Genomic DNA, 27,979 nt, shown 5'->3' with positions numbered 1-27,979 from the left:
ATTGTCATCATGTACATCCTCACATGTGGAGATTATCCTAAGGTAAGAGATTGTTATTACGTACAAGATCAATGTCACGAACAAGTCTTATGACTGAAAAGAATGTCACAACCTACAAAATGGTCATGACACATAAAGTCAAATACAAAGACAATTCCCAACAGAACGTGTTAAGGACTCAACATTGTCTCTACGGAGTCACTATTCGATCAAGCTACTATGGTGACATCACAACCCATTACAGATCATTCCAAAAGGTACATGACTTCGAGATTTTGTTGGCTGGAAAAATAATACCGTTGTTTCTAAATACTCTCTAAATTTTTACTAAGAAAATAGAGAGTGGAGGGCAAACTGTTGGATATAATTTTATCTTCTCTTTTAAATAAATAAATTTCGGGGTTAGTTCGACAAACCCGGTAAATCAGGACAAGCAGAGAGAATATTCACGAAGATATTGGATAGAGTCAACTCATATTCTACATGACAAAGTCAATACAAGTCTGCCAATCTACTAAGAGAAAAGTCACGTGACTGACTTCGTCAGTAGATTGAGAGTCACGTGATCGACGTTGTCACTAGGCCAAGAGCTTGTGACTGACTTTATCAATTGATCGAGAGTCTCGCGACTGACTTTGTCTACAGGCCGAGAATCTCGCGACTGACTTTTTCAATAGGCCGAGAATCTCACGACTGGCTTCGTCAATGGGTCGGAAGTCACATGACTGTATCTGTTAATGGACCAAGAGTCTAATGACCGACTTTACCAGTAAACCAAGAGTCTAATGACCGACTTTACCAATGAGCCAAGAGTCTAATGACCAACCCTATCACATATAGAGTCGGCAAGCCCAAGACATATCCTAAGGGATTAGGGTAAAGAGATCTCTATAGAAAAAGGAGAGCGACCAAAAGTCACATCGAATAAAAACACAGCTTTCAGAAATGCAAAGAGATTTGCTTTAAGAAAGCAAGAGGATTAGTTCTGATCATACCGCTGCTCGCATTTGGTTGAGTCCCCCATTGCAAGAAACCATAAGATAGCCATTGTTCTGATATATTCCTGAGATGAACAAAGAGCATTAAACAAAAAAAAGCATAAAAATTGCAATTCTTTATAATGAAAACAAGCAGTTTGATGAAGATTCAATAATGATATATAAAGTACAACATACAAAACATTGACATTCCCAGAAAGTTGCAGCTAAGCTACTACATAACAAGAAAGAAACTTACTTTTAGGAGGAAGGGCGATTTTGATTGGAAGAGAAGTCATCTCAGCAGCAGCGATTGGGAAATCATGAATTCAACATAGAACTCTTGCATACCATCGTTGATGTCTCCACTTTATAATCACTCATCATCCAGTCAAACAAGATCAATCCAACCCTCAAAATCATCAATAAGAAACCGACATTAGGAAAAAAAAATCAAAATTGAAATTAAAAAAAAAAAAGATTACAGTTTCATCATTTCCATTTCTCTGTGTTTGCTTGGTCTTATGATGAAGGTGGAAGATCATCAGAAAATTGGTTGAACTCGCTGGAAAATCAGAGGAAGCGGAGGAGGAAAAGAAGAAGCTCACCGCCTAAAAGTCAATTACAAAACAAAAGAGGAAGCTTCACACCAGATTTTGATTTTGATTTTGCGATAGGAAAAAAGGAAGCTTCGTTTCTCCATGTCCAGGGCAAAAGAAACCGATCAGAGAAGTTTATTTTTTTTTTAAAGAAAAAATCGGAGGACTTGAGTTTGTGACGGAAATAATCGGAGAAAGAGGAGATAATTGGGATGAGAAAAGGAAGTTCAGGTGACAAAAAAAGAAGAAGCTGAAATTAATTTATTAAATAAAAGAGAACAAAAAATAAAATTGTAAATTAGTTTTAATCCTGAGGTCAAAATAGTCAAATTATACACTTTCTGAATCTAAAAGAATTTTTCTAGAATGACAATTATTTAGGATCAGAGGGACTAGTATGATTTCTCTCCCGACCAAAGTTTGAGAGAAACAAATATAGAGGAGTGTATTGAAACAATGATTTTGGAGGATTTTATGAGATTTATGAAATTTGGAAATTTGTTAGATTTTAGGAAAGTTGATATGATTTAAGGTAAAATTCTTTCAAATCCCACCTAAAACCATGAGATTTAGATTTATGTATTTTTAACTAAACAAATCCTCTCAAATCCTACCGAATCCCTAAAACTTATTAAAATCCAAATCCACAAACTGTTTTGAATAACTGTAGATTTTAAAGTAAATTTTTAAATCATCAGTTCAATAACAATGGATTTTAAGAAACTTTTTAAAATCTATAATTAAATAACATTTATAACTTTTATCTAAATTAATTAAAATGTTAAATTGAATACACTTCTGTATACTGTAATTTAAATAGGAGAAAAAAAGTCAACAAAAATGTTACGGACGTGTCACATTTAAGAGGGGTTGTACTTGTACGTGTAAAGATATTTTCAGGATTTTGGGAATATATTTGTTTGTTTCTTTTAATTCAATAAAATAATGATCAGCGGCTTTAAATGAGGCCATTGGAAGAAGGAAGATATCCTTTGTTAAATAAAAGAGATAAATGCGCGAACCCTTGGCTCATTTTTTTGTTTTTTTTTGTTTTGGATTTTTCTGCACAAATTCCGAGAACTTTAGATTCACTTTTTAAAATTTGATGTGCTCAACTGGCGTCGCGTGTCAACTGTCACGTTGGTATTCTGTTGTCGACATGTGTTTTCGGATTTTAATTTTGTCTTCTTCAGGAGATGTTGGGGGAATGTTTCTGCGTTTGCTTTGGATATGTCATATGTTTAAGAGAAATTTGAGTGTATAACCCAAAAAATAAAATAAAAACACTATAATTCATTCAGTAAATTACATATTTACAGGCCTACCAAAAAAAAATTACATATTTACATGGATATATAAAAAAGATTACAAAGTTGAAATTATGGTTTCTTTTGCTTCCAAATAATGATGGTATTATTTTTTATGAATAGCCAAAAAAAAAAGAATCATATTACAAAATCCAAATTTGTATAAATCTTTATACCAAATATATATATCGTAACTACAAAATTCGTGTTTAAACTTTAAACAATAAGAAATTAAGAAAAATATAAAATGATTGTTTCTTAAAACAATAAATTATTACTTATTAGGAACAAAAAATAAGAAAAAAATGTGTAAAAGGGCCATTAAACGAGCCCACTATGAGAACCCATTGGTTTTTAATTTTTCTGCTCAGATTTAGTTCTTACAAAATTTATAATCACACTAAGTAGGTCTCGTTGTTTTGTACTATAATTTTCCGAATTTATTTTCTAACTTGGAAAAAAAGTTTGAACGATGATGGAAATCGATGCTCCGAAGCAACCAGAGTCGAAGCAGATCAGAGACGAAGAGCTTTTCAAAGCATCCGAATGGGGTGACTCATCCTTGTTCGTGTCTTTATCTCCAGAACAGCTCGCGAACTCTCTCAAATTCAGAAACGAAGACGGTCGCTCTCTCCTCCATATCGCAGCCTCCTTTGGCCATTCTCAAGTTTGTTCTTTTCTCTTTGTTTTAAGTTTATAGAATCCGAGAAGTCTTTAAGTACTAATCTATGGATAGATAGAAGCTAAGCCTCTTAAATTACTAAAGCTGCATAATTTAGGTTGTTTAACTGATGAGGAAACTTTGGCTCTTGTGTTCATATCTGGCTCTGTAATTCACAAGAATGTTTGCCTTGTTGTGAGTTTTCTTGTAAAGATTGGGTTTTGTCTTTGAATGCTTATGAATGTGGAGTCTGTAAGTAGTTAAGTTATGTTATATTAGCTGCATAATCTGGTTGTGTTTAACTGATGAGAAAGCTCTTTTGAGTCTGGCTTTGAAAACCACTTGAATCTGTGTTGTGTTTAACTGATGAGAAACCTCTTTCTGAGTCTGGCTTTGAAAACCACTTGAATCTGTGTTGTGTTTAACTGATGAGAAACCTCTTTTTAGTCTGGCTTTGAAAACCACTTGAATCTGTGTTGTTTGTTAGCTAATTGGGTTCTTGAGATTAGTGGGTTTTAGGAACAGTACTAGATGTTAATATGTTTATGGAGGTGGGATTTGCAGATAGTTAAGTTGTTATCAAGTTCAGATGACGCAAAGACTGTAATCAATAGCAAGGATGATGAAGGATGGGCTCCTTTGCATTCCGCTGCTAGCATCGGTAATGCTGAGCTCGTTGAGTTGCTTTTGACCAGAGGTATGTAACATAAGCCTTATTGTTCTTGGTGAAATCCTGATTTGCTATCATAAAGCTATAATCTTTCTCAGTATATTCAAAATATCCTGAATATCTCTAATATTTCTCCATGGGATTGTGAAGTGGATTTTTTATGTGTTAGTTCTACCAGTGTTTAGCTCTTGTTTCAATTCATTACATGTATTAGAAATTAAGATTCAGTTACGAGAAGATGGATACATTTGCTGACGTTCTTCTTGTGTGTTTAGGTGCTGATGTAAATGCCAAAAACAATGGTGGTCGCACTGCCCTTCACTATGCTGCTAGCAAAGGCTGGTTGGAGATTGCTCAGTTTTTATTAACACACGGTGCAAAGATTAACATCACAGACAAGGTTTTCTCTTAATGTCTTGTTGCTTGTGGATCATTTACTTGTGTTAACACATAAACAAACTTTTTTGTGGCTTTCAGGTTGGTTGCACTCCACTTCACAGGGCAGCAAGCGTGGGAAAGTTAGAAATTTGTGAGTTTCTTATCGAGGAAGGAGCAGAGATCGACGCCACAGACAAAATGGGCCAAACTGCACTCATGCATTCAGTCATCTGCGATGACAAGCAGGTAATTTTTCGATCTAATCCACCTTAAATCACCATCTCTTTAAAGTTAAAAGTTTCCTAAATTTTTGAGCTTCTCTTTGTGTTTTCATGGATCAGGTTGCGTTCCTGCTTATAAGACATGGTGCAGATGTAGATGTAGAAGACAAGGAAGGTTACACTGTTTTAGGCCGAGCTACCGCCGAATTCAGACCAGCTTTAATCGATGCTGCAAAAGCCATGATTGAAGCTGAAGGATAAAATGACTGGATTACTTTGAAACTCATTAGATACTCTTTGTTCTTTCAATATCAGGAAATAATCAAAGGATTATTCTTTGCTTTTTCAAGTTTTCTCTAAGAATCTTCCAAATAATGCTTGAATTGATAAAATTTGGAAACTTGAAAACAAGTGAGAACTCAGAGAAAAGGTTTTTTTTTTTTTTTTTTAATTAAAAAAATTATAAATATCCTTCTTATCTCTTAAGAAGTCACTTACCCTCCTCACAAAAAAAATCTGAAGACAAAAATGATGCAAACCAAAGTCTCTTCTTTCTCTCGACCAAGCCTTACTCTCCATGAACCAAGAGTAGTTCATCATCCTCGTATCTCCATGGCTGTATGCTCATCATCATCATCATCAGCACCATCACCGTTGCACAATCTTCTCTGCAAGTCTACCTTCCCTCTCGCTGCCTCTCTCACCCTTCTCCTCTCTCCTTGCACCGGTAACAACCCTATTACTCAATTTCCTTATCATCCAATGTATATGTATATTATCATCATCATAATAATCATCATCGAATGTATATGTATGGTTCTTATTCAGTTGAAGCAGGACTCATGTCAGGATCTCCCGGTATAGAATCAGTTCCAGGTCCAGAATTACCAAAAATCGAATTCCTTGACAGTTTCAATGGTACCAATCTTTCAACTTCTTGAATTCTAGAACAAAAAAACTGTGATTTGTCTCCTTTTAATAAATTAAAAAAGCTTAATTGCAGCAAAAAACCAGAAGTTCTACGCCGAGAACGATGCCAGATTCAAGGAATCTCCACTTCTCAAGAAACTACTTGAGAATTCCAAACTAAACAAAGAAAAGTAAGTTACTTTACACACACCCATTTGGTCTTTTGAAGATGTAACAGAGCCAAAATTGTGTTAAAGCTGCAAATTTCAAAACTCTGTTTTCAAAAATCTTGCTCTTTTAACTGTTACCGTTTTGTGTCAAAGCTCAATGCTTTGAAACTCTGTTTACAACAATCTTGAAACATTGGCTCTGTGTTATGTTTTGATTAGGAATGAAAGAGCGATTCAAGACAAATATTGTCTAAGAGGAGCAGAATGGGGAGTAGGAGATTGTTCAACCACAGGAATGACAGATGAAGAGAAGGAGCAATTCATCACAATGTTGAAAAAGAAGACTGGTGTTGAATAAAAAGATGCCAGAAATCATATAATCGTATTTTTTTTGCAAGAATGGCTTTTAGAGAGAACCTATGCTAATTGTTGTTAAAGTTATCAATCCGAATCCAAATGGTACAAGAACAAAAACAGAGGAAACAACAAAAAAATACGTGTAACCATCTTTTACAAAACGGGTTTCTTTTTTAAATCAATCAGCGGTTTTGATATCAAGAAGAGAAAGTGTAGCAATCTCATTCATAACCAAAGCTTTATCAGTTTCAAAACCTTTATCTTCTTTCTCAGCTTTCAAATCAGCAAACAAACGAAGAATCTTGTTTCGGTTCGCCACGAGAATCGCCACAATGTCCTCTGGCTTGTTCTCGTTCGCCACAAACAGCTTAAATATATGAAAAGCTTCTAGCTGAATGTTCTTTGTTGGTTCTCTCAAAAGATTCATCATGATTCTCAAATTATCCAAACTGCTCACGTACTTAATCATCACACCTGAATTCGAACGATCCATCAACACATCTCCAAGCAGTTTTGAAGCTTGCCTCTTCGTGAAATAGCTTCCTCTCTCCAACAACCTCGTGCTGTACTCCGAGAAAAACCATTCGTAGTTCTTGGCGAGGTACTCCGCTACAGTCGATTTATGCCTCGTCAAAAGCTCTCTAAAGATCTTGCTAGCATCCGTAGCTACATCGAAATAAGGAAGCTGAACGTAATCGAAAAACTTCTCCAAGTTCTTGGATTCGAGAATGTACTTGGCAACAACCTGATGCCTCACACATTCTTTAAGCATCCCCGTGTAATGCAACGCCAGCTCGTGATCGCGATCGATACCTTGAACTAACGAATCGATAACGTCTAGATTCGATTCAAGATATTCAGAAGCAACGAGCCGTGACTCAACTTGTTGTTTCTGCAGATTCGCAACGATCTGAGTCGCGTCTTTCCTCGCTTCAAGATCGAGTTTGGGAATAGATTTGATCAGAGGACGAAGCGTGTCTTCTCTAAAAAACTCTTGCGTTAACATAAGACAAGCTTCGGGGACAGGCTCAGCTTCACTATTACCGTAAAGAATCGATTTCAAATCCCTCATGTTCCGACACAACTCCGCACAGATCCCTAACCTTTTCGAGTGTCTCGCATCGATGATTACTTCTTCTTCGGATTCGGATAACGCGATGAGATCTCGAGTCTGACGTACGATTTCGTTAGGGAGACGAGGTTTGTTCTTGAAGAGACCTTTGATCCTCGTGCTTCCTCCATGGTGTCCTAGGTTCCCGCTTAAACTGCTAAGCTTCCCGCTGAATGTGATGTTGATACATTCTTCATCGGTGGATCCGACGCGTAGATGGCTCCGTGTACGGTGGTGCTTTGGCAACGGAGCTAAATCGTAGCCTCCGTGTCGTTTAGCACCACCGATTATGGAGACACACGCACCTATTTTGTCTCCTTTTTTTTTTCTTTACCTCAAAACACACCAAATCAGATTCAGACAGAAACAAATCTGTGTCTTTGTCTATAGGGTTTGTTCAAAGCTTTTTTTCAAGGGGTTTCGCTGTGAAATCCAAAAATGTTGATATCTTCTTTGGACAAAGGAAGAAGAAAGAGACAAACTCAATGCTAAAAATGGGGTCTTTGATTGGCTAATTTTGCCGCGCTGAATTTTCGTTGTTTGTTAGTTTGAATAATCTTTTGATGTCTGAAACATATAATTAGACTTTTAAAATTTATATTTCAAGTGTATTACTACTATTAGTATTCTCAAATCTGCATACTTAATATTTATGTGTGAAGAAGATATATATAAAGGATTTGGTCAGATGTATCATAATTTGACAACAACAAAATCCTTTAGTTACTAATATATGCGGACACTTTTATTGGGCCAAATTGGGCCTTAGAAGCCCAAGGAGAGTTAAAAACCATATATAATCTATCCAATGGCATTAATGTTTCAACGAAAAAGAAAGAAATAAATCTGTGAGGACGAAAACTCTCCTTCGTTCCGGCGAGTTTCTCCAGTGATCGGCAAAATCTTTCCGGCATCTATTGAAATTTCCACTTAACCAAATTGTAAGTTTCTTTAAATTTCAATTTTACAAACTTTTTTTCTGTGTACTCGGAAGTTTTTGACTCGTCTTGTCTCGTTCTTCGATTTCAAATTTGGAAATCTCAAACAAGTTTGCTATCTCTGGTTCTTGTTGGGTTTTGTAGGAAGATTATCGGATAAGAAAGCTTGAAACTTTGGTCTTGTTATAGAAAGAGAATGGTGCAAAGTCAGTCGTTAAGCACATTAACACTCTGTGGAAGTGTAGAAGTTTCAAGTTCGTGGAGGAATCGTTTAAATTCAGGGAAAGCTTCAAGCTTGTTCGGTGATCGATGTGTTTCGTGTCAGTTTTTGCGTAAATCACCGCCCTTTCGAAGCCATTGGAAGTCAATAAAGCAAAAGAATTTGTTGAGGGTTGAAGCTAGATGGCCGTTTCAAGGGGGTGGTGGACAAGGTTTAGACCCGAGCTCTGAGCGAAGCGAGAGTGCGAATGAAGATATTTTGATCTTTTTCTTTCAGTTGGATTTGGCTACTCGTGTACAGGTCAGCTGATTTATCGCTTTCAAGATGATTGCTTATGGTTTTTGAGGTGTTACAAACATTGAGTTAATCTGTGTATTTTGAAATGGCAGTATGCGTTGAATCTGGAGCAGTATGACATTGCGCAACAACTAAGAGAAAAGCTAACTGAGGTATATGAAATGATATGTTATCATCTTTTAATTGAGGATAAGTTTTGTGAAAGTTTTGAACTTTTTGTGTTCTTGTATGCCGAAATTGCAACATATGGGTGAATAACATACAGTCAGTGGTTGATAGGTGGAAGAGGAGGCAATAAGGCTGCAAGAAGGGAAGAGAGGGTCATCATCAAAGAGTGAAGCTCAAGACAAGGGCATTAGCATTATAAGGCTACGGTGAGCAGCTTTATTCGGTTGTTTGTAAGATATTTTCTCTGTGTGTGTATGTGTAAACATCTGAGTATATCGTCTTCATTGTTCATTTGATATAATTGCAGTGCAGATCTCCAGAATGCCATTGACAGTGAGGATTATGGTTTGGCAGCTAAGTTACGAGATGAAATCTCAAAGCTTGAGGCAGAATCATTAGCTGTATCTGCGAAAGCCTTGGCTTTTGAGAAAGCAGAGTATGCATTTCGTTTGGGACAGAAACTTAGACACAAAACTTTCGGTACATCATCATATGTATATTTAATGCTTGTCTTCCTTTTGGTTTTACATTCATATCAGGGAACTGAAACCGATTTCTTTTCATTTGGCTTTAGGTTACCGGGCTGTAGTTTGTGGTATGGATCCAATTTGCTGTGAATCAAGCTCTTGGATGGAAGCTGCAGAAGTTGAAAAGTTGCCTCGTGGATCCAATCAGCCATTTTATCAGGTTATGGTTGCAAGTATTCCATAAAGACTTACATTGAAAGAGAAAGAAGCTGAAACCATTTTTACAAATATGAACAATTGAAGACTCTTCTATTTCATATCTACAGAAAAGAAAACATGGATATCTAAATTTCTTGCTTGTGTCTAGCAGGTTCTAGTCGATGTTCGCACACACCCAGATCTACTAGTGGCATATGGTAAGTTCTGAGTTTTCAAGTCCAATGTCTTCAACTGTTTAAGTACCTCTTGTATCTCAGATTGTCTGCCATGAAATTCTGCTTTCACTTGACAGTTGATCTTATATTGCAGTTGCTGAAGACAATCTGTTAGCTCCAGAAAAACCCGACAAGGTGAGTAGACTCAGTATGGACAATCGAATCCCCATTGCAACTGTTTGACTCATGTTTGTGTGTGGTTTCTACAGGAAAGGTTTGATCATCCTTACATTTCTTTTCTCTACTATGGAGCCGACACAGCTGGAGATTTCATCCCTGTCAAACAATTGCGTGAGAAGTACAACAGACCCCGGCATGAAGTTCCTTTTGATTCACAAGACGAAGATTAAGATGAAAGCAGCATGTAACCTAAGAGTTCACAACCACAGACTCAAGCACAAACCACAACAAAACAAGAACTTTAGCATCGCTCCAAACATCTGGCTACCAACTCAGAGATGTTTTGTTGGTTATATACCCATAGTAGATGTAGTTAGCACTTGACTGTTCTTTTCTATATACACTGAAACATATCAACTTTATTCAAGAATGCTTTTGTGTATAAATGCTTCTTTGTTCAACCTACTGAATTTATCCAGATTAGCGAAGACAACTAACCAACTGCTAAGAACTCAGATTCCATTGTGCTATGGCCTGGAATCTTGCTCAGACCTCTTTGCTTCATCAGATTTCTCACTTCTTTAGCCTGACTCCATCGTCCATCCGATGCATACAAATTAGATATTAGAACATAATATGAGGCATCATCAGGATGTAACTCAAGCATCTTCTTAATGACAACCTCCCCAATATCAAATCTTGAATGCATTCCACATCCATGGAGAAATGCTCCGTAACATCTCACGTCTGGTTGAATCGGCATCTTCTCGATGATGTCTAAGGCTTGCTCAAGCTCACCTGCTCGAGCTAGCATATCGATCATACAAGTGTAGTGTTTTGTGGAAGGCGTAAAGTTATAATCTTTGTACATTGAGTTGAAGTACCTCTTCCCTTCATTAATCATCCCTGTGTGACTACAAGCCGATAAAATGGATGTGAAGGTTGATTCGTTCGGCTTTTTTTTTTTTTGCAGCATCTCTTCGAATAGCTCAAGGGACCCTTTTGTATCCCCTTGCTTTCCATAGCCTCCGATCATAGCACTCCATGTGATTGTGTTTTTCTCCTCTATAGTATCGAAAATGAGACGGGCAGATTTGGCATCCCCACATTTGGCATAGAAGTCCAGGAGGGCAGTACCGATATGAACACTAGATGATGCCAAGAAACCCAATTTCATGGAATAAGCATGAAGCGAGGAACCTATGGCTAGAGACCCAAGGGAAGCACAGGCTGAGAAAAGACTCGCAACTGTTACACCATTAGGCGTCACGGATTCTGTATTCATGCGATGGAACAGAAACAGAGCTTCATGGATAGAGCCGTTTTGTGAAAACCCGGAAATTATAGAATTCCAAGCAACTATATCTTTCTCCGACTCCATTTCAAACACGTACTTAGCATCTCTATTCTGGTAACACTTGGCGTACATGTGAACCAGAGCATTTGCAACATTAGTATCCCAAAGACCAACTTTAACGGATAAGCCATGAACTGATCTTCCGAGTTCAAGATTCCCAATAAGACCGCAACCTGATAAGACACTTGCAATGGTAACACAATTAGGCTTCATTCCAACCCCCTTCATTTTCTGAAACAAGCTCAGTGCCTCATTGGCATTATTGCTATGGGTGTAACCCACAATCATAGCTGTCCACATGACAAGATCCACATGAGCATGCTCATCAAACACCCGCCGAGCATTGCTTATGTCACCACACTTAACATACATATCAAGAAGAGATGTCACCAAACATGAGCTGAGCTCTATACCACTCTTAATTAAACAACCATGGAACCACTTTCCTTGATGTAAAGCACTAAGCTTTGTGCACGCCATCACTAGAGTACCGTAAGTAAACTCATTACCCAAAACAGAGTTTTCCCTCATCCGATTAAACAAATCCAACGCTTCTTCATGCAAGTCGTTCTTAACATATCCAGCAATCATCGAAGTCCAACAAACCACATTTCTCAAAGTAATACCTTCAAACACTTTACAAGCACTCTTGATTTCTCCACACTTAGCATACATATCTAAAAGACCTGTCAACACAACATTATCAAAACTTGGCACCTTAACGATCTGACAATGTATCTTCTTCCCATTGTCTAAATCTTGCAGCTCAGTACAAGCTTTCAAAGCTTTCGAGAGAACAATGTTATCAAATCTAAATCCGTGATTCATCAATAAAGCATAACACTTTATGACTTCCAGACTCTCGTTGTTCAAGTAATAGCATCTGAGCATGACCTTCCATAAATAAAAATCTGGTTCAGGAATTTGATCGAACACCAAGCGTGCATCTTTAGTATACCCAAAAGAACCATAAAGACTAACGAGCTTGGTGGTAATCAAGATATCACCAATGATTCCATTCCCCGTTAGAAATCCGTGAGCTCGCCTTAGAGAATCAATGCTCGTGCACTTACTTAGAAGGAGAAAGCTCGGGCTCGGAGCAGCGTAATGAGTAGAAGAAGACTCATCGTTGTCTTCGGGCAAAATCAATCCATTGATTGTCGTGAATGAGACGCATCTCTGTTGAAATACAAATCTTCTAATCGGAGAAACCCTTTCTGGTAGGAGATAGATTGAGCGTAGCATTGATGATCTTCGCCGGTAAGTTGTGACCGGCGGTGTTGCTCTTCCCGCCAATATATTTGGTCTTTTTAAAAAGGGTTAGTTTAGCCCATTGGGCTTGGAGACAATGAGCCCATGACTATTTATTTACTTTTTACAACGATTCTTTCTAACATAATTCGATGTGGGACAAAGGACGAAGTCACGAAACAACAGGTTTTCACTGCATACGAGTGAGAGTGGATCTTAAACAAGAAGATCTCACCAATTTAACATGTTGCTTAAATCTTAAACACTATGATTGGTGGGATACGCCAAGCCCTTATGCAACGCATGAGCGACAAACATGATTTTGTATATTTGTACACTTAATAAGGTGTATAGAGATATGTATAATTAAAAATGTGTACGTATACAAAAAATATATATAATATATTTAAAAATTATTAAACATAATTCATATTACAGAATCTAAGAAGTTTTCTGACTGTGAAATAGTTGAATAGTGGTGAATGTGTTTTTCCCAATTGTAAATAGTGACTGTATCTTTTTCTTAATTATGTTTAAAAATATATCTCATTTGGCCAAATATTTTATAAAACTAGCTGTTACAAAGATGAATTGCATGAAAGAGAGAGACAAACATCATGCATGAAGGAGAGAGAATGAACAATCATAATTGCTTCATTCCAACAGAAATAAAATCATGTGATAAGGAAGAAAATATATTTAATTATATAAATACCCATATGTCTCTATTTTTTCCTCTCTCTTTAACTATTTAAAATATACTTCTTTTGTATCAAATTAGATGATCTTTTATGATTTTCACATAAATAAAGAATTTTTTTTATTGTTTAGTTATAAATACATTCTTTATTTATAATAACATAATTTTATAATTATTAACCAATAGTAATCCATCAAAATTTTAAATTCTCATTTATTATTTTGAAATTCACAATTTCTTAACATTAATTGATTAAAATAAACAGAAAATCAATCTTTGTAATACAAGGAAAAATCATAGAAAATCATCTTTTATGATAGAGAGGGGTATAATTTAATACATGTCAAAGAGCAAAAAGTTTTATGATATAGCAAAAAAAGAAGTAAATAAATAGATGTAAACACATACACTCTAATTGAGAACTATTATTAATTAAATGTTCTATTATAGTATTTCCCCACGCATCAGCATTTCTACTTCAATATAGTATTATTTCTACATTAATAAAACTGTCTTTTTCATAACAGAAAAAAAAGTCTTGCAGGCAGTACAAAATATTTTGTAAAAGAGAAAAGTCCTCTTGATATAAAAAAAAATATATATATATATATATATATATATACTGAATCACTGATTTGTTTTTTTGCATTCTATTTTCTTCTGTTCTTTTTTCTTTCTTTCTTTCTTTCTTTCTTTTATCTTCCATTGAAGGATTTTTGAAGCTCTAAAGGTCGATATATTTTGATTGATTGTTATATAGATAGCCATGGTTAAGAAGAACACGTCGAAGAGTTATTCGATGGCAGCAGTTGCGTTGGTGATCGTTGTGGTTATGTATGTTGTTTTGTCCTCCGTCTTTGATCATCAACTGTTTCGTTCGTCAAGTTTATCTCAAGGTATGTAAATATATATCAAATTACTTTTTTGATTCAAGCAAATAAAAATCTTAAACATCTTCCACTACAAAAAAAAAAAAAAAAAAAAAAAGGTTGTTGGCTTGTTTTTTTTGTCATCTGATAGAACCAAAAATAGTTTGAGTTTGAGACGAAAACAAAAACACGATAGAAACAAGAAGCAACAACAAACTTATTCCTCAGCCAAAAATAAAGGTTATTTTACGGATTTTTCTTTAGAGGCTGTGATAAGACTTTTTGACAATTTAATCAATAACTCACACAGTCACACATACTTTACTGGATTTGAATCTAACGAAACAGCACTAATTCTGACTTTTAGTAAGTACCGGTCAAAAGAAGCAACTAAAAAGTAATATGATTTTTTAGTCGAATAAAATGTTTGTTTTCTTGTTTGTTAAAAGAATCAATTTTTTCTTTCTTCTTCTCTTCTCTATGAGATGATCATTCATCGATCATTGTTTTGATGAGTTAAATGGTTACGTGATAGTTTGTTAATACGCAGTGATCTACAAAATAAAATACTAGTATCACATAGAGATCTACAAACTTGTTACGTATAAATTAATGGGAATTAAATTTCCTGCCAGCCTCGGACAAATAATAGTTTACCTATAAGCATGTGAAGTGTTTATGGGATATTTTGTTGTTGAATATTAGTAGTGTTTTTGGTTGATAAAAACAACTGGTTACATTTTAGTCAATCCATAATGCAAATCCAAATTGATATTTTCTTATATATTTTTCGGTTTTATAGTGACATTTTATCCTTCCAATTTGCACTACTACATATTTATCTTCTCTCTTGTTACTAGTTAACTAGAAATGGTAACACATCTCTTCTCATTTTTTCTTCGTCCATTTGTCATAATTTTCACGGTTGACAAATATAAAACAAAGTACAATTTCAACATACTACAAATGTCCACTCTTGATCCTTTTAACAAAAAATAAGATAAGTTTCCTTTGTAGGTACAATACAACAAACATGGGAATCCACAAGAATCAAGCAAACCCCACAAGAGATGACTTCATCAGCAACAATTACATGTGACCGATCCCACACTAGTTACGATCTCTGCTCAATCAACGGCTCATGTAGTCTCGACCCCAAAACCGGAACGTTAACTCTCCTCCTAGACCCAACATTCGCCAGATCAACACCACCACTTGTCCAAGAGATCAGGCCATACCCAAGAAAAGCTGAAAAATGGATCATGCGTAGGATCAGAGAGCTAACACTCACTTCATCACGCACAATGGACCATACCCGATCATGTGACATAACACATGATTCACCGGCGATTGTGTTCAGTGCCGGAGGTTACACCGGAAGCGTTTATCACGATTTCATCGACGGTTTCATTCCGCTTTTCATCACGGCCAATACGGTATACCCTGACCGCGATTTCGTCGTCGTGGTAGTGAATTCGAAGGAATGGTGGATGTCGAAATACATGGATATTCTAGGTGCGTTTACCAAACACAAAACCATATTACTAGACAAAGAAAACGTTGCTACGACACATTGCTTCACTTCAGCCACCGTAGGCCTAATTTCACATGGGCCTATGACTGTAGACCCGACCCGAATACCCAACTCTAAATCGTTAGTAGACTTACATAATCTCTTAGACAAAGCCTTTAACCCAAACCTATCTTTTCTCAAAATTTCCAAGCCTCGTCTAATATTGGTCAGTAGATATGGCAACGTTGGTCGAGTGATATTAAACGAGAGAGAGATCAAAGAGATGCTTGAAGATGTCGGATTCGAGGTTATATTATTCAGACCATCGAAAACGACAAGTTTGAGAGAAGCATATAAACTTATAAAGTCGAGCCACGGAATGGTCGGGGTACATGGCGCGGCATTAACCCATTTCTTGTTTCTTCGACCGGGTTCAGTATTTGTTCAAGTTATTCCAGTTGGCCTAGGTTGGGTTGCTAAAACATGCTTTGAATCACCGGCTAAGGCAATGAAGTTGGAGTATACGGAGTATGGGGTAAACGTGGGAGAGAGCAGTTTGGTAGAGAAGTATAACAAAGATGATTTGGTTTTGAAAGATCCGATTGCTTATAGAGGAAAGGATTGGAATGTGACTAAAATGAACGTGTATTTGAAAGAACAAGATGTTAGATTAGATGTGAATAGGTTTAGGAGACATATGAACGAAGCATACGAAAAAGCTAAACTTTTTATGGACATAAACGGTTGATTGACGTTTATGTTCCATCCTATAATGATTAGTGCTTTATTTTTTTATCGGGGTATGATGTTAAATTATTCGTGTCATATGGGTGAGGTATATATTGGTTCAATGATGTTGGAATAATTGTTATAATTGCGATGTTACTAGTGTTGCGTAACATTATTGTCATCTTCTATTGGACCCCCAACGCATCTCTATTTCATTATTCAATCAGTTTAGTGGCGTTGAAACTCAGCTTTTGCACTTTTTTTTTTAAACCTTTGAAGTTTGAACCATAATCTCATTAATCAAAAAGGATCTCTTAGTTTAATAGTTAATACATTCCATTTTTATTGAAAAAATGAAGATTTCAAAGAAAAAACGATAAAATAATTTTATTTTAGTAAATTCAAAATTAATTAGACGGTTAGAGAGTCTTCTTCATTGTTTAAACAATTTTATTAATTTGAACTTTAGCCATCAAAGCGGAAAATGCAAAAAAGTAGATACGGAAATTACTGAAACACCCTCGGTTCAATATTTTCTTTGAGCTATTTTTGGCCAATGGAGAAAGGAATTTGAGAGTCGCCGCAGCTGCAGCTATCACTCTGCTCTGTCACTTTGTCTTTTTACCTCTCAGAGATACTCAGAGAGAGAGAGAGAGAGAGAGAGAGAGAGAGAGAGAGAACCCGAGAGGAAGGAAATGGAGAAGGCGTTAACGAAAGTGACGAGCTTTAAAGTGGGGAGTTCATGGATCTCCAAGAAAGCTAAAGAAGAGCTCTCGAACATCACCAGTGACCTCACTGTGAGTGCTTCTTCAATTGGGATCTTCGTCTTGCTTTGTGTGTGATGTTCTTTTGTTTCTTTCGTTTTTTTTTCCATGGATTCTTGCATGCGATTCCTGTTTGAAATTGTTACATTTGGTGTAATGTTGTGTTATTTAAAAGGCGATTCTTTTTGTTCAATCTGGTCTAGTTGATGTTTCGAAAATTGTACAAGAATCATAGATCTAGGAAGATCTGAGGTGGGTTTTGCCAATTGAACATGGAAATTAGTTCAGATCATTAGAATTGTTGATACAGAGTCAGTCCTATCTCAGATTATTTTACTTTTTTTGAATTTTTGATTATAAAGAGTCCAATTTTAGCAACTTGATGTAGAAACAAAGATCCGATTTTACCAAGTTGAGATTTTAGGACTAGAGAGAGTCTTTATTTTCGTGTTAACTCAACTAAGCTTAGTGTTTGCATTTTAACTTTTAAGTCATTGTTTACTAGAATGGATGATTCTTGTTTTGGTAATAATGTGTTCATGTGCTTGCTTTTTGAGGTAAGAGCTCTACACCGACAAGGCAAGAAACCCAATTGCACTCGATTTTGTGTTCTTGAGTTTGCTTATAGTTTTGCCAAGATATCAATTTTCTAAGACCATTCTTCAAACAATCGTCTTTATCGATTTGTCTCATTGATTCACTACTTAACTACGTATGATTGTGTTCATAGGCTTTGCTATTTATTCTATCATTGTGTTAATAGGAATTGCATAGTTGCCTCGAATGGTAATATAATGTTCATTTTCTTTTCCAGACTTTCTCCAGTACTGTTGAAGAGAAGGCAAAATGGGTTTTCAACAAGCTTAAAGGTATTATTAGCATACACCAATTCAGCTACCATAGTTTCAAAATCAAAGATGCTAAAGTTCCTAACCTTCTAATCTGTTTTCTGTGTTCTCTCTTTAAAATAGGAAAACCACTGAAAAGCTTACCAGATCTCCTCAAAGAATACAACTTACCACCAGGCCTCTTCCCAGAGAACATTATCTGCTACGAATTCGATGAGACCAAGAACAAGCTCACTGTCTTCTTTTCTTCACCGTGTGAAGTCACATTCAAAGACGGATCAGCGATAAGATACGCAACACGCGTGAAAGGTATTCTGCTTAGAGGGAAACTGATGGGTGTGGAAGGAATGAAGACAAAAGTGTTGGTTTGGGTTAAAGTCACAACAATCTCAGTAGAGAGCTCGAAGTCCGACAAGCTCTGGTTCACTGCTGGTGTCAAGAAATCTCGATCCAAGAATGTTTACGACACGCCTCAAGATGCTATCAAAGTCGTTGGAGAGTTCTAATGATATTTTCTTAAATGGTTCATTGTCATATTTGATTCATGAATTTTATTTGGGTATTTGGGGTTATATTTGCATTGTGGGAAGAGGTATATTCAAAGGGAATGTGTTTATATATCTCTCATTGTCCTCCTTCCTTTATTCAAGCAATCACAAATATATAGTACCACTCAATACTAATTTTGGTTTCTTGAATTGGTAAGAAGGCTCTACATGTCAACTGTAAAGATTATGAGCTGATTGACATTTCTGAAGATGGATTTGTATGTGTTCTTGCATTATCATGTTGAAAGATGATATATCATGGTTTTTAGCCATAATATAAGTCTTATTTATAGAGTTTTTTTTGTTATTTTTAGAGTCTTTTGAGTCTTTATAGGATTTAGCATGGATGAGAGCATAATAAAGCTAAATAGGAGGATTTGGAGCACATTCAAGCATTGAGGCTAAGCTGTAAAGTTGGGAGACAAGTTCAGAGACTTGCATCGGTCGATGCAAGTTATGGTGTCGATCGATGCATCATCCAATAGAAGAATCAGAAGTTTTCTCACAAGTTTTGAATATTTACAAAGTTGTCCCAAAATTTTCCATATTTGTATCATTAGTCCCTGGACGTTTTTAGGAATATAAATATGATTTTTTGGGTCATTGTTTAGACCGAAGTTATTTTCAAGTTTTATTTTCTGCCACCTTTTGAGAGAGAGACCTTGAGAGCTTTTTAGGAGAGACAAGAACTCAGCCCTGTTGAGATAAGCTTTTCTAAACTCCTTTATTCTTCTCTTTTGAATTTAATGATATCTATTTTATCCATGGTTTTTGTCTCATTAATCATGTCTGAGTAGATCTCTTGTTAGGTTCAAGGTTTTTTATAGGGTTTTTATGATTTATTAGATCTGTTATTTTTAGGATTTTTTATCTTTCTAGATTTTCATCTTAGGTTGTTCTTCATATTAATTCTTGATTGATCACCTAGAATTAATACCTGGGAAAATAAATTGATATGAGAATATAATTGATTTTTCTGATAAAACCTTTTGATGAACAAAATTACTTTCTGCAAAGAGATTTGATTTAGTGATTTTGTGAACAATCTAAACTTGTTTTTAAAGCTGATTTATTACCTAGAATTTTGCAAAGAGATTTTGATTTTCTGGTTTTAAATTTAGATAATATTTGCAGTGAGAACTGATTTATTTTACAAAAGAGTTTAGAGTTCTAGATCTGATCTTAATTGCTTGAATCCTAATTTATTGATTGATTTAATATTTCATAAATTCCTGAGAATTTCTCTAGGCCTAGCGTTTTTAATTCCTGAATTTACAACACTTTTTAAATCTGTTTCTGCATTGTTTTTAAATTAATATTTTGATTTATCATTATTAAAAGATTAATAAGTCTATTGTGTGATCTAGAGTCTCTATGGATTCGACCCCTAGAGTATTACAACTGCAAGTATGTTAGTACCATTAGGGTATTACAATTTGAGCATATCAAATGTTGGCGCCGTTGCTGGGGACTCTTTTGATTCACCATTAGATTAAAGTCTATAATTTTGTCTAGATTTTTATTTTTCTATTTTACTCACACGTTTTTGTTTCTTTTCTCTTGTGTGTTTCAGGTACATGCCTAAGCCTAGCACCAGGAAAAATCCTACTGGTCCAGTTGTGAAGCTTACAAACCAAGAGTTAGGACAACTAGAGCGTGAAAACACAAAAGCAGCCAAGTCAGTGAAGATGGTCAAAACACTCATATTGAGACCTGATGAGGCTGGAGTTTTGAGGGATCAAGAGGGTCATGTGTACAATGAGCAAGGCCAAAAACTTGATGCTGAAGGACGAGTTATTCAGGAAGAACTCGTCGTGGTTGAGGATGATGCATGTGGCATCGAGCGACGCAATGACGACATCGATCGACGCAACCAAGAAGGCATCGACCGACGCAACGTTGGCGTCGATCGATGCAATGCCAGAGCCGATGCAGAGAATGTTCAGAGGCGACGGGAAAACAATGGAGAGCTTGTCAAGACTCTTGCGGACTTCAACTGATCAGACTTGTTCTATGAGAACCGCTCCGCAATTGTCCCTCCTCCATTCCCCAGAAATGATTTTGAGCTGAAGCCTGCCTACTTTGCTCTTGTCGGCCAAAGACCATTCCAGAACCTGCCACATGAGAAGCCTCTAGACCATATTGAGCATTTTGAGGATATAGTCACAAGCATCAAGGCTAATGGAGTCACAGAGGACTATCTCTATTGCAAGCTCTTCCCCTACTCTCTTGCTGGGGAAGCTTCTCATTGGCTAAGACAACTCAAACCGGGATCTCTGACAACCTGGCATGACATCAAGGTGGCGTTCTTGAACTATTTTTATGATGATGCAATGTCTGATGAGCTGAGGATTAAGCTCTCCACCTTTAGACAAGGACCAGCTGAATCTTACAAAGCTGCTTGGGTAAGGTTCAAAGCATACCAGAGGGATTGTTCCCATCATGGGTTCTCAGAGGTGCAACTGATTAGTATTTTCTTCAGCAGAATTGATTGGAGGTATCAGATGGTTTTGGATGCTGATAGTGATGGAAACTTCAAGACAAGGTACCCAGATGAGGCTAAAAATTTGATAGAGAGACTAGCATCAAACAACAGTAACAAGAATGCAGATCGAGAGCGGAAAAGGGCACATGAAGGCCATGATTCAAATCAGCTAGCTTCAGTTAATGCTAAGCTAGATTCAGTTCACAATCTTCTTGTGGGAAAGAAGTCTGTCCATTTTGCTGAAAATGTTGAGATTTTTGAGCCACAGCCAGAGACTACAGAAGAAGATGTCAACTATGTGTATGGAGCTAGGTATCAGGGTCAGAATTTTGGAAATTAGCAGAGCAACACACCTTACAGTGGGAACTCTTCAGGCTATACTCTTAACCCGGATTACCAGAAGCAACAACAGAACAACAGCTTTACAAGGACCTATGGTAATTCTTCTTATCAGTCTCCACCTCCACAGACTTCTGAGAGTAGAATGGAGGCTATGTTTGAGCAGATTCTTCAAGGTCAAGAGCAGTTGACAGTGACATTCAATGGGAAGATTGACAATGTCTACACTGAGCTGAACGGGAAGATCGATGCATTAAACATTCATATCAAGAAGCTAGAGAATCAAGTTATTCAGACTGTTGGGTCTGTTAAACGGCAAGAAGGTTTTCTCCCTGGAAGAACTGAGTCGAACCCCAAACATGTTTGTAATGCAATTTCGGTGAAGGAAGAAGACAACTATTCGATAGATGATGTTGCATCGACCGATACAAAGCAGCATCGATCGATGCCACCACCATCCAGCGTCGATGAATGCACCACAAGCGAAGATCGACATCCCACACAACCAACTTCGGCTTCTCTTCCAGTTCAACCATCCGATTCACAACAAGCCTACAAGCCTAAGGTTCCTTTTCCTAAGCCTAGGAGGTCCAAGCAGGAGATTGAAGAAGCTAGCTGCAAAGCTATGATAGATAAGGTGATGATAGAGATGCCTTTGATTGATGGTGTTTTTAGCCATGATATAAGTCTTATTTTTAGAGTCTTTTTGGTATTTTTAGAGTCTTTTGAGTCTTTATAGGATTTAGCATGGATGAGAGCATAATGAAGCTAAATAGGAGGATTTGGAGCACATTCAAGCATTGAGGCTAAGCTGTGAAGTTGGGAGACAAGTTCCGAGACTTGCATCGGTCGATGCAAGTTATGGTGTCGATCGATGCATCATACAACAGAAGAATCAGAAGTTTTCTCACAAGTTTTGAAGATTTACAAAGTTGCCCCAAAGTCCTTCCATATTTGCATCATTAGTCCCTGGACGTTTTTAGGAATATAAATAGGATTTTTTGGGTCATTGTTTAGACCGAAGTTATTTTAAAGTTTTATTTTTTGCCACCTTTTGAGAGAGAGACCTTGAGAGCTTTTTGGGAGAGACAAGAACTCAGCCCTGTTGAGATAAGCTTTTCTAAACTCTATTGTTCTTCTCTTTTGAATTTAATGATATATATTTTATCCATGTTTTTGTTTCATTAATCATGTTTAAGTAGATCTATTGTTAGGTTCAAAGTTTTTCATAGGGTTTTTATGATTTATTAGATCTGTTATTTTTAGGATTCTTTATCTTTCTAGATCTTCATCTTAGGTTGTTCTTCATATTAATTTTTGATTGATCACCTAAAATTAATACCTAGGAAAATAAATTGATATGAGAATATAATTGATTTTCCTGATAAAACCTTTTGATGAGCAAAATTACTTTCTGCAAAGAGATTTGATTTAGTGATTTTGTGAACAATCTAAACTTGTTTTTAAAGCTGGTTTATTACCTAGAATTTTGCAAAAAGATTTGGTTTTTTTGGTTTTAAATTTAGATAATATTTACAGTGAGAACTGATTTATTTTACAAAAGAGTTTAGAGTTCTAGATCTGATCTTAATTGCTTGAATCCTAATTTATTGATTGATTTAATATTTCATAAATTCCTGAGAATTTCTCTAGACCTAGCGTTTTTAATTCCTGAATTTACAACATTTTTTAATTCTGTTTCTGCATTGTTTTTAAATTAATATTTTGATTTAGCATAATTAAAAAATTAATAAATCTATTATGTGATCTAGAGTTTCTGTGGATTCGACCCGTAGAGTATTACAACTGCAAGGCTGTTAGTACTATTAGGATATTACAATTTGAACATATCAAAATATTTGCTTGTATCAATAACAAGGGGTCTCAAGATATCATCACCATGGTCCATGCATGGCCTAAGTAAATACGTGGAGGTCACTATTTTATGAACCTTTCAAGTAAATTTATGTGATGGTCTTCCTTTTCTTCTTTTTGGCCACCTACCTAGATAGATTGAGAGGACCGAAACCTAAACAAAATTTGTTGCTCATTTACTCAAGAATTTTGTTAATTAGCCGAAAAAAAAAATTGTGTCATAAGATGTCTTTTTAAGTGATCTTACTTACCAAGCTCAAACTTTACTCTTGCTTTTTGGTCGGCTCAATCTAAAACTTGCACAAAATCATATTTTCTTTAATAGTAGAAATCTATCTCTTCGTTTATATTCGATTCTTATTTGTATCCGTTTCCATGTTTGTTGTGATTAGAAATGTTACATCTCCAAGTCGATGTGATAAGTGGAAGATGCGACTCGTTGTGGCAATGAATGAAAAGGGCTCCACGGTCGGGTCCTACAGATATTAAGGATGTGTTGTCTCTTTGGCCCGTTTTCAAAGTTACTTGGGCCCTCCAAAAAGTCAAGTTGTTCTGTTTTTTTTTTTCTTTTTCTTTTGCTGTCACCTAAATTTTTTACTCCATCTCTCACTTCTTCTCTTAACCTTCACGTTTCCTCTTCTTTCACCATTTTACCCAAGAAGAATAACTTTAATTTACCAAATTGATTTCATCAAACAATGAACTCCATAAAACCATAACGACAAAACTCATAAATCATTAATGTATCTATTTATGATATAAGCTTAACTTAAATTATGAATATACGCTTGTTCGGTAGCAGCTAGGATTAGGCGGCTTAATTGACCACCATAACTTCCAGGCTCATAAAGTGTGTACACGTGGCGTAGTCGGATTAGTAGAATGTGGTGAAGAAAATTAATTTAAAGCTGGTTAATAAAACCCGTCGAGTCGTGCTTACGAGCTGCTGGTTGACTTGCGAGGTACACACACACTCGTTGTCTTTAAAGGGACAGAACAGTTGTTTTTTTTTTATACATGGACCGACACCCTTTTTATAAATAAACTCCCTTTTCTCTTATTAGCCAATCATATCTCAACAATTACTACAAAAATAGACAAAAGAATATAATAATTTCACACATAATGAATAGATAAATACGTAAATTTTAAAAAGGGAAAAATCTGTTTAGATCCTTGTTTTCAATAAACAAACCTGTAACTTTTGTTTTTTTGTTTATATTCATCCAAAGTAAAAGTATTATACAGCTTGTGCAGTTATATTGGTTAAAGAAGTTTTGTAAAATGAAGTGGTAAAGACTTTATATATTAAAAAATCAAAATCTTTTTTTCTGTGTTATTTTCTATGTTTTATTTTTACATATAATGTTTTTTTCGGTAGAAATTTTTACAAATAATGTGATAATCACGTAAAAAAATTATACTATGTTATTTGTTAAAAATGTACAAAAATTCAATAGATCATTTATTTCAGATTGTGTCACCGTGTTATTTTATAAATAGATCTCCATATTTTATCCATCTAGCTGATTAACCAAATGTATTAGTCAACCAAAAAAATCAATTTCGTCCGTAGTCAAAAATTTACATATAAAAAATCTTATTTTGACTCTTACTTGTTGTAGTAATTTTTTTTTTTTGGGTGGGGACAAATTCGAGTAAGTTATAAATTTCACTTCTTTCATAAACGAAACATTTTGAATTATTAACTGTTCTCGGAATTATTGAAACAATGATAAATAAATCATTTACAAAAAGATAAGTAATGGATAAAAATGAGAAAGACAGAGAGTTTACTCTCTTTTGTATCTGCACCGCAGACTTTATCCTGCACCAATTTCTTTTTTAAAAAACCAATATTTTTCGAGATCTGCTTGAGGAGGAGACACAAGAAAATCACAAAAAATCTCTCCCATTAAAAAGACTGCAGAAGAGAAATAATTATTAAAATAAAAAAAAAACAAAGCGAAAGAGAGAAGAAACACGACACGAATTTTGTAAATTTAAGATTTTAAAAAGTTATAAAAAAAAGAGAGAAAAGAAAAATATCTTTTTTTTTTTTGTGAGTTGGGTTTTGTTTTGTTCAGTTTCTATCCTCTCTTTTGTTTCTCAAAATCGGAATCGATGGCGGAGAAGAAGGAAGACCAAGAACAACCACCGTTGAAGCTACTAAAATCATCCACCGGACGGCCAACGATTTCACTCCCTCCTCGACCCTTTGGTGAAATGTTTTTTAGCGGTGGCGTTGGGTTTAGCCCTGGTCCCATGACTCTCGTCTCTAATTTGTTCTCTGATCCTGATGAGTTAAAGTCTTTCTCTCAGCTTTTAGCTGGAGCTATGGCTTCTCCGGCTGCTGCTGCTGTTGCCGCCGCAGCCGTAGTAGCTACTGCTCATCATCAGACACCTGTGAGCTCTGTCGGTGACGGCGGCGGTGGAAGCGGTGGTGATGATGTTGACCCGAGGTTTAAGCAGAACAGACCAACGGGTTTGATGATTACACAACCACCGGGGATGTTTACTGTACCGCCGGGATTAAGTCCGGCGACTCTTTTGGATTCTCCTAGCTTCTTTGGTCTTTTTTCACCTCTTCAGGTGTGTGAGATTCATTAATAACAATGTTTTTTTTTTTAAGTTCTGTTTTTGGTAAATGAAAGTGAAGAACTTTATGAGATTTTTGGATTTTTTGTTGCTATTTTCAAGTTTTTTGTTTTCATTCGGTTTATGGATGTAAATCCAAATTATTTTACTGGATAATGTTCTTCATTTTAGGTCAAAGTTGGGAAATTTTGACTCTTAGAAATTAGGGATGCTTTTTTAGGTATCTGAATCTTTAGATGAAATCATGAAAGAACTTAGAATCTCAGATATGTATGTATTTAGAATTTCAGTAATAATTCTCTGACCCTCTTTTCTACATCTTTAATTTGTTTTCCATCTTTGGGGTATTATGTGTCAATTACAAATGTGAATTTTATGTTGTAGGGAGCATTTGGTATGACACACCAACAAGCTTTAGCACAAGTCACTGCACAAGCTGTTCAAGGCAATAATTATGTTCATATGCAGCAATCACAACAATCTGAGTATCCTTCCTCTACACAACAACAACAACAACAAGCTTCACTGATTGAGATTCCAACATTTTCTACTGAGCATCGATCCCAGATTCCCTCGCCGCCGGTTCAAGATTCATCGCAGCAGGGTCAGAGAGAAACTTCGGATATATCAGTCTCTGAGCATCGGTCACAGCCTCAAAATGCTGACAAACCAGCTGATGATGGATACAACTGGAGGAAATACGGGCAGAAGCAAGTGAAAGGGAGTGATTTTCCTCGGAGTTACTACAAATGTACGCATCCAGCGTGTCCTGTCAAGAAGAAAGTGGAGAGGTCTCTCGATGGACAAGTGACAGAGATCATCTACAAGGGTCAGCACAGTCATGAACTTCCTCAAAAGCGCGGCAACAATAACGGGAGTTCTAAAAATTCTGATGTTGCAACTCAGTTTCAAACCAGTAACAGCAGTCTCAACAAGAGTAAGAGGGACCAAGAAACAAGCCAAGTTACGACAACAGAACAGATGTCTGAAGCAAGTGATGGTGAAGAGGTTGGTAATGCAGAGACTAGTGTGGGAGAAAAACACGTGGATGAGCCTGATCCCAAGAGAAGGTAAAGAAAAGAAACTTAGAAGAGATTTGACTGTTCCTCTTACGTTCATGTCTTATGAGTGCATTGGTGTTTCTGAGATGAGATTAAGACAATCTTTGAATGTTGCAGAAACACAGAAGTTCGGGTTTCAGAACCAGTTGCTTCATCGCACAAAACTGTGACAGAGCCTAGGATTATTGTCCAAACGACGAGTGAAGTTGATCTCTTAGATGATGGATATAGGTGGCGCAAGTATGGTCAGAAAGTAGTCAAAGGAAATCCTTATCCAAGGTTACAACAAAAACCGGTCATCTAGTTTAAAGATATATATATATATATATATATATTCATCGGTCTTTTTTCCTTAATGAATGCTCTTTGATCTAATTCACAGGAGCTACTATAAGTGTACAACACCGGCTTGTGGAGTAAGGAAACATGTAGAGAGAGCAGCAAATGACCCGAAAGCTGTTGTAACAACCTATGAAGGGAAACATAACCACGACGTTCCTGCTGCTAGAACCAGCAGCCATCAGTTAAGACCAAACAATCAACACAACAACTCAACGGGTAACTATAATCAACAACAGCCTGTTGCGCGTTTAAGGCTTAAAGAAGAGATATAGAAGAAGCATAAGAAGGCGCTTGAGCTTCTGTGAGTTTAATGAATCATCCTTTTTTTGGGTAATGAACCTGTTGTGTTACATGTTTACTCAAATTACAACAGGTCTCCATGGACAGAAACTCTGATATTACAGGTCTAAAGGTTTGCTCTTTTATTTCATGTTGGAATCTTTTGTGTAATCGTAGAAGATTTAGGAGGTAATGTAAAAACCAGATTCAAGAGATTCTGGTCTTATGTGAATTCTTTTGTACATGGGGAAAACAAAAATTACAGGGATCCTTTTTTGTTCTTGTTGTAGTAGTTTAAGTTTGTGGAGTAAATGTTTTTTTTTTTTCTTAGTAGTTATAATAGCAATGTCTATACAAATGAAACCTCGCACTGAAGATTGATGCTTCTACAGAGATTCTGAGTGATCTAAGTTACCC

General features: G+C 36.1%; 7 protein-coding genes, 1 long non-coding RNA gene and 1 pseudogene across 11 annotated transcripts; 6 read left to right on the top strand and 3 right to left on the bottom strand.

Annotated features, from left to right (window-relative positions):
* Nucleotides 1-38: 38 nt before the first annotated feature.
* On the bottom strand, nucleotides 39-2,177 carry LOC147945271 (uncharacterized). Its single transcript, XR_015596178.1, has 3 exons — nucleotides 1,237-2,177; nucleotides 996-1,063; nucleotides 39-731 (listed from the first exon to the last, which is right to left on the bottom strand). It is a non-coding gene; the product is annotated as an uncharacterized LOC147945271 (long non-coding RNA).
* Nucleotides 2,178-3,234: 1,057 nt separating this feature from the next.
* Nucleotides 3,235-5,162, top strand: LOC104779664 (uncharacterized). Its single transcript, XM_010504053.3, has 5 exons — nucleotides 3,235-3,550; nucleotides 4,109-4,241; nucleotides 4,490-4,614; nucleotides 4,692-4,838; nucleotides 4,934-5,162. The coding sequence occupies exons 1-5, from the start codon at nucleotides 3,356-3,358 to the stop codon at nucleotides 5,072-5,074; spliced, it is 741 nt and encodes a 246-aa protein (XP_010502355.1). The 5' UTR covers nucleotides 3,235-3,355; the 3' UTR covers nucleotides 5,075-5,162.
* Nucleotides 5,163-5,216: 54 nt separating this feature from the next.
* LOC104779663 (uncharacterized) lies at nucleotides 5,217-6,450 on the top strand. The gene is made up of 4 exons (XM_010504051.3): nucleotides 5,217-5,540; nucleotides 5,642-5,731; nucleotides 5,817-5,913; nucleotides 6,112-6,450. Exons 1-4 carry the CDS (start codon nucleotides 5,342-5,344, stop codon nucleotides 6,248-6,250), a joined length of 525 nt encoding a protein of 174 aa, XP_010502353.1. The 5' UTR covers nucleotides 5,217-5,341; the 3' UTR covers nucleotides 6,251-6,450.
* Nucleotides 6,297-7,321, bottom strand: LOC104783493 (MO25-like protein At2g03410 pseudogene; annotated as a pseudogene). The gene has a single exon (XR_015596465.1). The product of XR_015596465.1 is annotated as an MO25-like protein At2g03410 pseudogene (transcript).
* An 852-nt stretch (nucleotides 7,322-8,173) lies between these two features.
* LOC104779661 (clp protease adapter protein ClpF, chloroplastic) lies at nucleotides 8,174-10,465 on the top strand. The gene is made up of 9 exons (XM_010504050.3): nucleotides 8,174-8,301; nucleotides 8,443-8,818; nucleotides 8,908-8,967; nucleotides 9,095-9,189; nucleotides 9,291-9,463; nucleotides 9,558-9,670; nucleotides 9,821-9,866; nucleotides 9,979-10,019; nucleotides 10,094-10,465. Exons 2-9 carry the CDS (start codon nucleotides 8,495-8,497, stop codon nucleotides 10,232-10,234), a joined length of 993 nt encoding a protein of 330 aa, XP_010502352.1. The 5' UTR covers nucleotides 8,174-8,301; nucleotides 8,443-8,494; the 3' UTR covers nucleotides 10,235-10,465.
* LOC104779662 (pentatricopeptide repeat-containing protein At2g03380, mitochondrial-like) lies at nucleotides 9,646-12,705 on the bottom strand. 2 transcript variants are annotated; one of them, XM_087509805.1, is made up of 2 exons: nucleotides 11,660-12,645; nucleotides 9,646-11,534 (listed from the first exon to the last, which is right to left on the bottom strand). In XM_087509805.1, the coding sequence occupies exons 1-2, from the start codon at nucleotides 11,703-11,705 to the stop codon at nucleotides 10,498-10,500; spliced, it is 1,083 nt and encodes a 360-aa protein (XP_087365931.1). In that variant the 5' UTR covers nucleotides 11,706-12,645; the 3' UTR covers nucleotides 9,646-10,497. The 2 variants fall into 2 exon arrangements, with proteins under 2 accessions (XP_087365931.1, XP_087365930.1); XM_087509804.1 differs by having other exon boundaries at nucleotides 10,145-12,705.
* A 1,192-nt stretch (nucleotides 12,706-13,897) lies between these two features.
* On the top strand, nucleotides 13,898-16,604 carry LOC104779659 (xylan glycosyltransferase MUCI21-like). 2 transcript variants are annotated; one of them, XM_010504048.2, is made up of 2 exons: nucleotides 13,898-14,208; nucleotides 15,199-16,604. In XM_010504048.2, the coding sequence occupies exons 1-2, from the start codon at nucleotides 14,079-14,081 to the stop codon at nucleotides 16,440-16,442; spliced, it is 1,374 nt and encodes a 457-aa protein (XP_010502350.1). In that variant the 5' UTR covers nucleotides 13,898-14,078; the 3' UTR covers nucleotides 16,443-16,604. The 2 variants fall into 2 exon arrangements, with proteins under 2 accessions (XP_010502350.1, XP_010502349.1); XM_010504047.2 differs by having other exon boundaries at nucleotides 13,945-14,208; nucleotides 15,187-16,604.
* Nucleotides 16,605-16,687: 83 nt separating this feature from the next.
* On the top strand, nucleotides 16,688-18,733 carry LOC104779658 (uncharacterized protein At5g01610). The gene is made up of 3 exons (XM_010504046.3): nucleotides 16,688-17,220; nucleotides 18,002-18,056; nucleotides 18,159-18,733. The coding sequence occupies exons 1-3, from the start codon at nucleotides 17,119-17,121 to the stop codon at nucleotides 18,539-18,541; spliced, it is 540 nt and encodes a 179-aa protein (XP_010502348.1). The 5' UTR covers nucleotides 16,688-17,118; the 3' UTR covers nucleotides 18,542-18,733.
* A 6,306-nt stretch (nucleotides 18,734-25,039) lies between these two features.
* On the top strand, nucleotides 25,040-27,920 carry LOC104779657 (putative WRKY transcription factor 3). Its single transcript, XM_010504045.2, has 4 exons — nucleotides 25,040-25,874; nucleotides 26,265-26,950; nucleotides 27,059-27,220; nucleotides 27,324-27,920. The coding sequence occupies exons 1-4, from the start codon at nucleotides 25,407-25,409 to the stop codon at nucleotides 27,553-27,555; spliced, it is 1,548 nt and encodes a 515-aa protein (XP_010502347.2). The 5' UTR covers nucleotides 25,040-25,406; the 3' UTR covers nucleotides 27,556-27,920.
* Nucleotides 27,921-27,979: the final 59 nt, after the last annotated feature.

The sequence above is a fragment of the Camelina sativa genome, chromosome 4 (assembly GCF_030686135.1).
Source record: "Camelina sativa cultivar CO46 ecotype springtype chromosome 4, ASM3068613v1".
Classification (NCBI taxonomy): domain Eukaryota; kingdom Viridiplantae; phylum Streptophyta; class Magnoliopsida; order Brassicales; family Brassicaceae; genus Camelina; species Camelina sativa.
Note: the sequence above shows the minus strand (reverse complement) of the source record. Positions and strands in the feature narration are given on the sequence as shown.

Bases quoted from the DNA above. Each gene is read 5' to 3' on its own strand.
- LOC104779664 (XM_010504053.3), top strand. From the start codon at position 3,356: ATGATGGAAATCGATGCTCCGAAGCAACCAGAGTCGAAGCAGATCAGA. The intron at 3,551-4,108 runs GTTTGTTCTTTT...TGGGATTTGCAG, and splicing joins CCTCCTTTGGCCATTCTCAA to ATAGTTAAGTTGTTATCAAG. The intron at 4,839-4,933 runs GTAATTTTTCGA...TTCATGGATCAG, and splicing joins TCATCTGCGATGACAAGCAG to GTTGCGTTCCTGCTTATAAG.
- LOC104779663 (XM_010504051.3), top strand. From the start codon at position 5,342: ATGATGCAAACCAAAGTCTCTTCTTTCTCTCGACCAAGCCTTACTCTC. The intron at 5,732-5,816 runs GTACCAATCTTT...GCTTAATTGCAG, and splicing joins ATTCCTTGACAGTTTCAATG to CAAAAAACCAGAAGTTCTAC. The intron at 5,914-6,111 runs GTAAGTTACTTT...TGTTTTGATTAG, and splicing joins TCCAAACTAAACAAAGAAAA to GAATGAAAGAGCGATTCAAG.
- LOC104779661 (XM_010504050.3), top strand. From the start codon at position 8,495: ATGGTGCAAAGTCAGTCGTTAAGCACATTAACACTCTGTGGAAGTGTA. The intron at 8,819-8,907 runs GTCAGCTGATTT...TTGAAATGGCAG, and splicing joins ATTTGGCTACTCGTGTACAG to TATGCGTTGAATCTGGAGCA. The intron at 10,020-10,093 runs GTGAGTAGACTC...TGGTTTCTACAG, and splicing joins CTCCAGAAAAACCCGACAAG to GAAAGGTTTGATCATCCTTA.
- LOC104779662 (XM_087509804.1), bottom strand. From the start codon at position 12,606: ATGCTACGCTCAATCTATCTCCTACCAGAAAGGGTTTCTCCGATTAGA.
- LOC104779659 (XM_010504047.2), top strand. From the start codon at position 14,079: ATGGTTAAGAAGAACACGTCGAAGAGTTATTCGATGGCAGCAGTTGCG. The intron at 14,209-15,186 runs GTATGTAAATAT...AAATAAGATAAG, and splicing joins TTCGTCAAGTTTATCTCAAG to TTTCCTTTGTAGGTACAATA.
- LOC104779658 (XM_010504046.3), top strand. From the start codon at position 17,119: ATGGAGAAGGCGTTAACGAAAGTGACGAGCTTTAAAGTGGGGAGTTCA. The intron at 17,221-18,001 runs GTGAGTGCTTCT...TTTCTTTTCCAG, and splicing joins ACATCACCAGTGACCTCACT to ACTTTCTCCAGTACTGTTGA. The intron at 18,057-18,158 runs GTATTATTAGCA...TCTTTAAAATAG, and splicing joins GGTTTTCAACAAGCTTAAAG to GAAAACCACTGAAAAGCTTA.
- LOC104779657 (XM_010504045.2), top strand. From the start codon at position 25,407: ATGGCGGAGAAGAAGGAAGACCAAGAACAACCACCGTTGAAGCTACTA. The intron at 25,875-26,264 runs GTGTGTGAGATT...TTTATGTTGTAG, and splicing joins GTCTTTTTTCACCTCTTCAG to GGAGCATTTGGTATGACACA. The intron at 26,951-27,058 runs GTAAAGAAAAGA...TGAATGTTGCAG, and splicing joins GAGCCTGATCCCAAGAGAAG to AAACACAGAAGTTCGGGTTT.